The sequence below is a fragment of the Piliocolobus tephrosceles genome, chromosome 16, assembly GCF_002776525.5.
Source record: "Piliocolobus tephrosceles isolate RC106 chromosome 16, ASM277652v3, whole genome shotgun sequence".
NCBI classification, from domain to species: Eukaryota; Metazoa; Chordata; class Mammalia; order Primates; family Cercopithecidae; genus Piliocolobus; species Piliocolobus tephrosceles.
Window position 1 is genome coordinate 49,909,688 of NC_045449.1, and position 11,090 is coordinate 49,920,777.

General features: G+C 39.2%; 2 protein-coding genes across 2 annotated transcripts in view; both read right to left on the minus strand.

Annotated features, from left to right (window-relative positions):
• Positions 1-4,658: 4,658 nt before the first annotated feature.
• Positions 4,659-5,213, minus strand: LOC111537425 (keratin-associated protein 1-5). Its single transcript, XM_023204174.2, has one exon. It carries the CDS (start codon positions 5,211-5,213, stop codon positions 4,659-4,661), a length of 555 nt encoding a protein of 184 aa, XP_023059942.2.
• Positions 5,214-7,791: 2,578 nt separating this feature from the next.
• The window catches only part of LOC111537424 (keratin-associated protein 1-4), a 7,200-nt gene continuing 3,901 nt past the window's right edge, over positions 7,792-11,090 (minus strand). Inside the window, 2 exon segments of the mRNA XM_026448961.2 lie at positions 7,792-8,153; positions 9,774-9,800. Coding sequence (XP_026304746.2) covers positions 7,792-8,153; positions 9,774-9,800 — 389 coding nt within the window.

The window sequence follows — 11,090 nt, forward strand, 5'->3', positions numbered from 1 at the left end:
TGTAAGTGGACCCATGCAATTCAAACAGGCCAACTGCACTTACTTTTACTTTGGTAGTCAAGTTTTGTGACTTAGCTTGCACTGCTCTGAGATCCTATTATCTCTACTGAAATCAAAGAGAGAGACTGTCTCCACCATCATACCTAGGCTACTGCAAGGGTCCCCTATGAATATAAAAGCCTTGAGTGATGGCAGTTTTCTCTGGGACCTGTGGGAAGTTACTTGGCAATGCGTATGTGTGCAGTGTCATATGATAAATCTCCAAAATTCCTATCTCCTTAAGTCTTTGATTCCTTTCCTTTACATTATGTCAAAAAAGCCCTGACACCTGAGCATCAGTAAACATAGACCATTGTTGATTTCAAGTTTAAGCCAACAAACCAAATAATTCTTTGTACAACAATTTTATATCCAGAATCTTTAAGTGTAATCACATCATTTAGGCATTCCTTACATGCAACTTCCCCAAGTGAGATTATTAGAGTGAGACCGTGTTATATTCCATCTTCTTTGGTTTACTACCCTAAAAATACACTTACACATATTCCTCAGGTTTCTGCTAATACATAATAATGCAATATGCTTTTTAAAAATACACTTTATTTTCCAGAGTAGTTTTGGGTTCAGAACAAAATCAAGCAGGAGGCACACAGGTTTCCTATATACCCCCTGTTTTCACACATGTGTAACTTCCCCTATTATCAACATCCCCTGCTAGGGTGATACATTTTTTATAATTGATAAACCTACATTGACACATAATCACCCAGAGTCCAAGTTTTCATTTGGGTTCACTTTTGTTGGTGTTCATTTTATGGGTTTGGATAAATACATAATTTGTACCCACCTTATAGTATCATACAGAATAGTTTCACTGCCCTCAAATCCTTTTTTGTTGTTCCTTTTCCACCCCTTTTACCCATAACCCCTGGCAACCACTCATTTTTCTTAGTCTTCATAGTTTTACCTTTTTCAGAATGTCATATGCTTGGAGTCATACAGTATACAGCCTTTTCAAATTGGCTTCTTTCATTTAGTCATATGCATTTAGATCTCATCTATGCCTTTTCATGGCTTGATAACTCATTTCTTTTCAGCACTAAATAATATTTCATTGTCTGGATGTACCACAGTTTATCCATTCTCCTACTGAAGGACATCTTGGTTGTTTTCAAGTTTGGACAATTATGAATAAAGCTACTTTAAACATCCATAGGCAGGTTTCTGAGTGGACATATGTTTTCAACTTTTTAAGGTATATAACAAGTTGTATGCTTGCTGGATTGTATGGTGAGAATATGTTTAGTTTTGTAAGAAACCACCAAACTGCCTTCCAAAGTGGCTGTACCATTTTCGATTCCCACCAGCAATGAATGAGAGTTCCTATTGCTCCATAATCTTGTCAGCATTTGGTGTTGTCAGTATTCTGGATTTTGGCCTATGGCATGTTTTTTCATGTATGAGCTATTTTTCCTGGATGATACATCATATTTGCCCTCTGGAGCATCTGAAATTTGATCAGAAGTACAGGACTAGAAGGAAAAAGATATAGTTAAGGTGGCTATTCAGGACAATAGGCATTCCATATAGGTACCTTTCCCAAGTGAGATTATTAGAGGATTTTCCAGCAGTGGACAGCTGTTCTCAACAGACTCAGGGGGGAAATCTATTTTTACTGGTCAAAGAAGCTCAGAATGACTTGGAGATTCAAGATCCTCAGCCCCCTTTGAGTTCAGACGGAAACCCTTATGCCAAGTTTCAATTCTAAAACTTCTTCCTTGTAAATTCCCTAACTTTCACATGACAGTCTTGTTGAAGCTGTGAATTCAACTTACCTTTCAATTGTGCAACTAACACAATTAAATTTAGTTAGTGTTTAGTATGGGACAGTACCAGTCCTGTGGCTATAAGAAACAAGTGATTATTTTAGGGCTGCTGCTGAATCTTTTCTGGATCTCTGATTATGACTTGACATGAGATATTAAAGTCTTGAATTTGCCATTTTTCTTTCTGAAAGCACGCAGTACACTCAGAAGACATCCTCCACAACAACGCTTATAATCATCATGACTGTCTTAAGAGTCAAGAGCAGCAGCAACTTGGGCTCCCAAGCCACTTATTTCAATAAGTACTTTATTTAAACAACCAAAGTAATAATGGTGATGCTATTGCATGCAATGCATTTCATTTTTCATTGGCAAGGAGTTTAACACTGGGTTCAAGCTCAGGGACTTTACCAAAGCAATCCCCAAGTCCCATCTATGAAGGTCTATTTTCCAGGACCACTCCTGGTAACAACTTTTCTGTCAGTCAGCACCTAATGAGGAGACAAAATCCATGCCAATTATTTGAACATGGAAGTAGCAATTACAGGAAACAACTACTGGCCCAAGGGTTGAAGGAACAAAGGAAGAGTTAGGAGTTATTAAAATGTATATGTTTAGAGGCTGGGTCCTGCAGAACTGACAGTCATATTTTTTCTTGACATGTTCTGATGTCTCTGAACTTGGAGGATAGTCCCAGTGGATCTGACTCAGAACTCTGAGGATGGGGTGCTGGCTGGCTGGAGCAAGGCCTAACATAGAGAGCTGGAAAAGCAACAATGTGGCTTGCGGATTTCATCACTAACATCACAAAGCTGAGTATAGTAGGGAGGGTGTGGAGTTCTGAGACCGCAACTTAACCAGCAGCACAGAGTAACTTATTCTGAAGCCCACAGTCTCCAAAATAGCCGTCTTTAAATCTTATAAACTTTCCCACACTTTCCTTTATATCCATTTTCTTAATTTCATTCTCTCCATAAATTCTGGAGTCGACAGAGTTGCATTCAGATTTCAATTTTGTTTCTAAACTTATGAGCTATGTGACTGTAAGCAAGCTATTTAACTTCTTTTAGACTTACTTATCTATAAGCCAGGATCGCAATATCTATTTCACAGGATCGGTATAGATGTTATGTGAAGCAAAGTTCACATGATGTATACTTGGCATATGCACAGCATGTGGTACTAACAAGGCCATGCTGGTTCACTTCCTTCCCCTTCAGGTGTGTCTTCTCCATCACTCTTCCTCCTTTTCTTTCAGCCTCTCGTACCTAGCCTTTTTCACTATGTCTTCTCTCTGTCTTTTCTCCTCTATTTTGTTCTTTTCTCCCCCTTTTCATTCTTGTCTCCATCCTTTAATACCCTAATTCATCTTGCTTCATCCCTTTCATTGTCCACCTACCCTTACATGGCCAATGATCCTCAATAAAAGACAGGCTCCCACGTTTGCTTTGGACGTGGAAATGTGTGTCTTTTTGCCACTACTTAACTGTTTAGTGCACCTTATGTCTTCTTTGGTGTCATACATAGAAAATGGCCATTTTGAGAGCTTATTGCAATTTACTGCATAGTGTAATGGAGTGCAGTAGCACGATCTCAGCTCACTGAAACCTCCATCTCTCAAGTTCAAGTGATTCTCCTGCCTCGGCCTCCCAAGTAGTTGGGACTACAGGCGTACATCACCACGCCCAGTAATTTTTTTTTTTTTTTTGTATTTTTAGTAGAGACAGGGTTTCACCATGTTGCCCAGGCTGGTCTCGAACTCATAAGCTCAGGTTATCCACCCGCTTCAGGCTCCCAGATTGCTAGGATTACAGGTGTGTACCACTGCTCCTGGCCTCAAGTAGACATTCTTTTTTTTTTTTTTTTTTTTCTTTTTTGAGACGGAGTCTTGCTCTGTCACCCAGGCTGGAGTGCAGTGGTGCAATCTCGGCTCACTGCAAGCTCTGCCTCCTGGGTTCACCCGCCATTCTCCTGCCTCAGCCTCCTAGGTAGCTGGGACTACAGGTGCCCACCACCACGCCTGGCAAATTTTTGTATTTTTAGTAGAGACGGGGTTTCACCATGTTAGCCAGGATGGTCTCGATCTCCTGACCTCGTGATCCACCTGCCTTGGCCTCCCAAAGTGCTGGGATTACAGGTGTGAGCCACCGCGCCCAGCCTCAAGTAGACATTCTTGAATTATAAGCAGTTAAACTAGGTGATGTACAAGTGAAAACAAATGCAATGGTTTCTTTGCCTAGTATATACTATTTATTAAGAAATGACAGAAGACATTGTATCACAGATATAACTGAAATATCCAGCAGGCAAGATCATTATGATCCAAAAACCAAGGGATGGATCAGATGTTAAAATGTAGAAAGTCCAGCCTACTTCTTAGAAGCTGAATGTTGGGTGATGAGCTTCCATTCTCTCTGGTGACACTTGAGGAATGTCACTTGGCTATTTGGTGTCTTTGATGTTGCAAAAAATTTTAGGTAAACAAGATAAATATAGATTATAAAGCATGGAAACATTAGACTTGTGGATAGCTCTCATGGATAAATTCCACAACATGTCAGTAATTTTTAATCCTGCAGAAATATCAGAAATAGTATATCCCAAGCAAATTGATGATCAGCAGGTGGCTTTGTAGCATCTCTGTGTCCGCAGTGAAGGGTCAAGGTATTCACTGTAGAATGGAATCAGATAGAATTGTGAACTCTTATACTTAGTAGTCTCCATCACAGGCAATGCAAAGTCTGAGAACTTGTTAGTGGTCCAGGGGTGGTCAAGGGATGAACAGTTCAGAGATACTGTGATGTAGGCAATTGAAAATAAGCAAACTGGCTTTCAGCAAATGGGCTCACAGCAGCAGACTGGGCGGCAGCAGGACTGTCCACAGTAGGACGGGCGGCAGCAGGAGGCCTCGGCGTGGTGCAGCTGGCAGCAGGATGGGGGTGTGCAGCTCACCACGCAGCAGGGGGGCAGGTAGGTGCCCTCCACACGGCAGTCTGGGCGGCACCACCTGATACGGGTGCTCACAGATCCACTGCTGCTCTCCTGGCCGTAGCCGATGCCACCACCAATGCCATAGCTGGTTCCGCAGGAGCTGGTCTGGCAGCAGCTTGGCTGGCAGCAGCTGGTCTCACAGCAGCTTGGCTGGCAACAGCTGGTCTGGCAGCAGCTTGGCTGGCAGCAGCTGGAGCCGCAGGTCCCACTGGTTGAGAAGCTGGGAAATCCGCAGAAGCTGGTCTGGCAGCAGCTTGGCTGGCAGCAGCTGGTCTCACAGCAGCTTGGCTGGCAGGAGCTGGTCTCACAGCAGCTTGGCTGGCAGCAGCTGGAGCCACAGGTCCCACTGGTGGAGAAGCTGGGATATCCACAAAGGCTGGTCTGGCAGCAGGTCATGGTGTTGGGAGTTGGGTTGAGAGGTTGCTTGGAGGAGTTTCTGAGTTTTGGTGGTGACTTCTACATTGGCCCTTTTATACATCTGAGCCAGCTGCTGTTTACAAAATTGTTAACATATTTTCTTTGTTTTTGTTTAAATTTGTTTCTCAGTGGATCTCTGATTGGCTTATGTTGAAGTACTTATGACACATTATGAGCAATAGTTTAGAAATTACTTTGTTTTATAGTTTCTTCCGGACTCCTCATATCAGTCCTTTGCTCTTTGGAATATGTTTGTGGTTTCCCATGTTCCAAGAGTCCTTCCATTTTAGTCCAAATGAATGCTCTCATTTTATATAATAGTTATTCCATGTGACAATCTATCCAGGCCTCTAAGGCTAAGAGTAATAATTGTGTTGTTATATTTAACTATTATTTTTTCCTCCTGGATATATAGACTAAATTCTATTAAGTTTTGGATATCTGGATATCTACTGAACTGAAGGAGTACCTTTGGTCATGCATAATTCGCAGATTTCACCTTGTTTTGTTCCAATGTCATATTGAATTACCAATTATAGTTCCTTTGATTTCAACCAATTTGAAATGTGTGAATATTATTCCTGTTCCAGACCAGAAATCTGTTCTTGGGAACCAAACTGACATAGTATTTAGGAAGGTATCCAGCAGAGTCCTTAGTTTGTGGTAGAACCTTAATAAATGTTTATTGAATCTGATTCAATAAATGTTTATTGAATAGGTGGAGTAAAAGGCATGATTCATGGATATCAATACCACTCCCACATAATTAAAGAGAAATTTCAAGCTGTAGTACCTCTCATGAAAGAGTCTTGTTATTTACTGTAAAGAGACTAGGAAATGTGTTTTTTGGTTTATTTTATTTTATTTTATTTTTTGGTTTAGTAGTGGAACCGGGCTCAGGAAAAAATATCTAGGAGTTGTGACACTTTGAAGAATGTACTGCCATCTATTTTATTCCTCTTGGAAATTGCATAACCTTGTGTGTAATCCATCATTGCTACCAAGTAAATGATAGAGGTAAGTTCTGGGGAGCTTGTAAATAATGTGGATAATATGTTCTTTTCTATATTTGCATCCTATTGTATTTTGTATATTACACTCTAATGCCTAATGAAGAGTTTAAAAATTAAATGGTAAAATTATATTTTGTTTTGTTCTAGGTTGTGTTAACTTTTTTTTCTTAGACAGAGTCTCACTCTGTCACCCAGGCTGGAGTGTAGTGGCATGATCTCAGCTCACTGCAAGCTCCGCCTCCCGGGTTCACGCCCTTCTCCTGCCTCAGCCTCCGGAGTAGTTGGGACTACAGGTGCCCACTACCATGTCCGGCTAATTTGTTTTTTTTTTTTTTTTCTGTATTTTTTAGTAAAAACAGGGTTTCGCCATGTTAGTCAGGATGGTCTCAATCTTCTGACCTGGTGATCTGCCCGCCTCAGCCTCCCAAAGTGCTGGGATTACAGGCATGAGCCACTGTGCCCGGCGTGTTAACTTCTTAAGAGAATATATTTTAAGTTGGGTTGCAAAGTGCAAAATATAATAGAGCTGTTTCAGATTTCTAACGCATCTGTCTGACAAATGGCAGTGGTAGAACTCAGCAGGTGCTCTCTATAACTGTTTCTTCTATTATAATTTAGACCAGAGATACACCTTATGCATACCTACATCAAATGAAGGTGAATACCGGGAGTTGAAGCTTAGAGAGCAATTCAGGGATCAGTGGGAAGAATGTGAAAGGCTAAGGCGTAGAAATTAAACCTAAATACTCTTGGAAAATAGGTAGTATCTGGTAGATATTTTAAAATCTATTTAGAAAGTAATACAATGTCTTTAGATTTGGGGGCATAAATGAAGGAGAATATTTAGTATATAAAATGGAAGGAGATAAAAGATGGTAGAATTACATTTAGGTTGAAATCAATAGCTTTGATCAACCTTAAAATTTTAGCTGAAGGTCAACCTTTATTGGTCTAGACCTAATCGTAATAGATTAGAGCATGCAAATATTGGAATAACTATAAAATTATTTAATTCATGGAGCATTTCTAAGTTGATGGATTCAAGCATAATTTACTTTGTATTTAATCTTTCTGGTTTAGACTTTGTGGTTATACCTTGGTATTATTATCAAATTGCAAATCCACTCTTGAATACCAGCCACAGGAAGACATGCTTAAAGGTAGAAGGTGGACATAACTCAGTTTGCTTTGCACATTAAAACATTTTATTTGAATTAATCAGATATATTCAAGGAAAAACCAGGTCTGAAGATGCATGGGCATCAAGAGAGAGTTGGGGGAGCAGAGATGTCACTGAAATGACGAACTATTCCATCCTGGTCCTCTGTTCAAGCAACGTAAGCTATCCAGAACACTGATTGATACGTGTTTCAGTGAGTGAATTCGGCACATCCACAGTGTTCTCACTAGGAGTTTCATTATCTCTAAGCAGCTTAACAACATCATGGTACTTAGCATCCAAGTAAAATCAAACAGTTCTTCAGAAATCAGCATAATTTTGCTGTGCTTCCCCTTTCATTCGTAAGCGATCAGCAACCTGGTTTTTAGCAGGTGGGCTCACAGCATTGGCAGCAGCAGGCTGGGCGGCAGCAGGACTGCCCACAGTAGGATGGGCGGCAGCAGGAGGCCTCAGCATGGTGCAGCTGGCAGCAGGATGGGGGTGTGCAGCTTACCAGGCAGCAGGGGGGCAGGCAGGTGCCCTCCACGCGGCAATCTGGGCGGCACCACCTGATACGGGTCCTCACAGCTCCACCCCTGCCCTCCTGGCCACAGCTGATGCTACCACCAACACCACAGCCAGTTCCGCAGGAGCTGGTCTGGCAGCAGCTTGGCTGGCAGCAGCTGGTCTCACAGCAGCTTGGCTGGCAGCAATTGGAGTCACAGGTCCCACTGGTGGAACAGCTGGCCATGGTGTCAGGAGCTGGGTTGAGAGCTGTGTTGTTAAGAGAGGTTTCTGAGTTTGTGCTGCACCTTCTATATCTGTCCTTTTATATGTTCCCTAGAGCTGTATATTTCCCTAACATCTTTTCTTGATGTCAATTTCAGCATGAGACTCTGGCTAATACCCGGGGTGTTTAGAAAGTTATAAATAGCATTTCAATAGCCTGCTTTTTCCATTGTTCAATTGAGTCTCATTATGTTTCTTCTTTGCCCTCTGGACTAAGTGAAGGCTCATCATGGAAGCCAAGCACAAAAGTGCCTCTTGATGCACGTCACATGACAGACTAGCCTTGAGCCAAGTGTTGCCCTGGCATGCTTTGTCATACTTGTCCTTTGATAACCTTTAGGCATAATTTGTCTTAACTGACCATTTTTCCTTAAATGGTCACTTAACCATGATCATGGTTTTATAAACAATTGTCTAGACTTGGAAAGACTAACATTAGTGTCATCAAAACATGAACTGTAACCTGATGTATCAACTTTCAAACCAAGTATGCCTTTCTATGATCAATTTGTGCAAGTTATAGGATCCTCAGAGCTCTATCTAATATTCTTGCCTTCAGTAGTAGTGAATGTACATATTGCTAACCAAAATCTTTAATGACTTTTGCTTGTAGATTGTTTTCTGACTCTATTAAATTAAACATATGTGCTAGTAATGAATACACATTGTAACAAGTCAAAGAGTACAGAGGCATATAAAGAAAAACTAATATCCTTTCCCTTCCCTGAAGATGCACACATCTCTACCAAAATTAATGCTCTAGAGGTAATCAATATTAAGAATTTGGTGCACATTCTTTGATACTTTTATCCCTGCTTCTGCAAATATAAACCGGCATATATACATATATATCTTCTATTTCAGTAAAGTTTGGGTCTCCTACATGTTTATACTTACAAATTTTTAATTGTGGTAAAATATACATACCATAAAATTCATGAACCTTTTAAGTTAACCATCTTAACCATTTGTAAATAGTCTTGTCACCCTTGTTGAAAATCGTTTGACCACATTCACATGCAGAAGAATGAAATTAGACCATTATCTCACATCATATACAAAAATCAACTTACAATGGATTAAAAGACTGAAATGTAAGAAAGACTCAAAATGAAAACTATTAGAAGAAAATAGAGGCAAACTCCATAACTTTTGCCTGGCCAATGATATTGTGAACATGAACCCAAAACATCAGCAAAAATAGACAAATGGGATTACATCAACTAAAAAGCTTCTGCACAGCCAATAAAACACTAAACTGAGAGAAGAGACAAACCACAGAATGGGAGAAAATATTTACAAACCACATATCTGATAACCGGTTAATATCCAAAATATAGAAGAAACTCAAACAACTCAATACCCATAGTAAGAAAACAAATAACATAATTGAAAAATGGGCAAAGAATCTAAATAGACATTTCTCAAAAAACGATCTACAAATGGCCAACAGGTATGTGAAAAAGTTTCCAAAATCACCAATCATCGAATAATGCAAATTGAAACCACAATGAGATATCGTCTCACATATGTTAGATGGTTATTATCAAAAAGACAAAAGATAGCAAGTGTTGGAGAGGAAGTGGAGAAAACAACTCTGGCACACTGTTGGTGGAAATGTAAATTAGTACAGCCTTTATGGAAAACAATGTGAAGGTCCCTGAAAACATTAAAAATAGAACTGTCATATAATCAAGCAATCCCACTTCTGTGTATATACCCAAAGGAAACTAAATCAGTATTTTGAAGAGACATCTGCATTCCCGTGTTCATTGCAGCATTACTCCCAATAGCCAAGATATGGAAGCAACCTAAGTGTCTATGTCCATCATTAAATGAGTGGATAAATAAAATGTGACACACACACACACACACACTCACACACTGGAATATTCTTAGTCATAAAAGAAGGAAATCCTGCTATTTGGGGCAACACAGGTGAAACTTGAGAACATTATCTAAGTGAAATAAGTCAGAAAAAGAAAAAGACTAATATTGCACTTTCTCACTTACAAGTGGAATACAAAAAAGTTTAATTCATAGAAGTAGAAAGTAAAATGGTGGTTACCAGGGACTAAGGTGGTGGTGGAGTGTGTTGGGGAGATGTTGGTCAAAGGATTACAAAATTTCAGTTAGATAAGAGGAATAAATTCAAGAGATCTATTGTATGACATAGTGACTATAGTTCATAACAATATGTTATAGTCTTGAAAATTGCTAAGAGAGTAGATTTTGTGTTTTCACTACAAAAAAATTATGTGAGGTAAAGCATATGTTAATTAGTTTGATTTAGCCATTGTACAAGGTATGCATATTTCAAAACAATGTGTTGTACACATAAATACATATAACTTTTGTCAATTCAAATAAATAAATAAATGAACTCATTTAACCATGTATGTATTTGAGGGTTTATTTCCAGGCTCTCTGTTCGTTTCCATTGCTTTATATGTCTGTCTTTATGTCAGTACCACACTGTTACAATTACTGTAGCTTTGCAGTAAATTTTGAAATAGGAAAATGTGAGACCAACTTTGTTCTTTTCTAAGATTGTTTTGGCTATATAGGACCCCTTCTGATTTCGTATGTATTTTAGGATGGATTTTTTTTTTTTTATATCTGCAAAAACATCATGGGGATTTTTATAGGGTTTGCATTAAATCTGTAGATTCTCTGGGTAGTATTGACATCTTAACAATATTAAATCCTATAATTCATGATCTCAGGATATCTTTTCATTTATTTGTATCTTCTTTAATTTCTTTCAGTAACATTTTGTAGTTTCTGGTGTACAAGTCTTTCCCTTCCAAGGTTAAGTTTATTCCTAAGTGTTTTATTCTTTATTTTATTATTATTATTATTATTATTATTATTATTATTATTATTATTATTATT

Excerpts from the sequence above, each read along its gene's own strand:
- LOC111537425 (XM_023204174.2), bottom strand. The coding sequence starts at position 5,213 with ATGACCTGCTGCCAGACCAGCCTTTGTGGATATCCCAGCTTCTCCACC.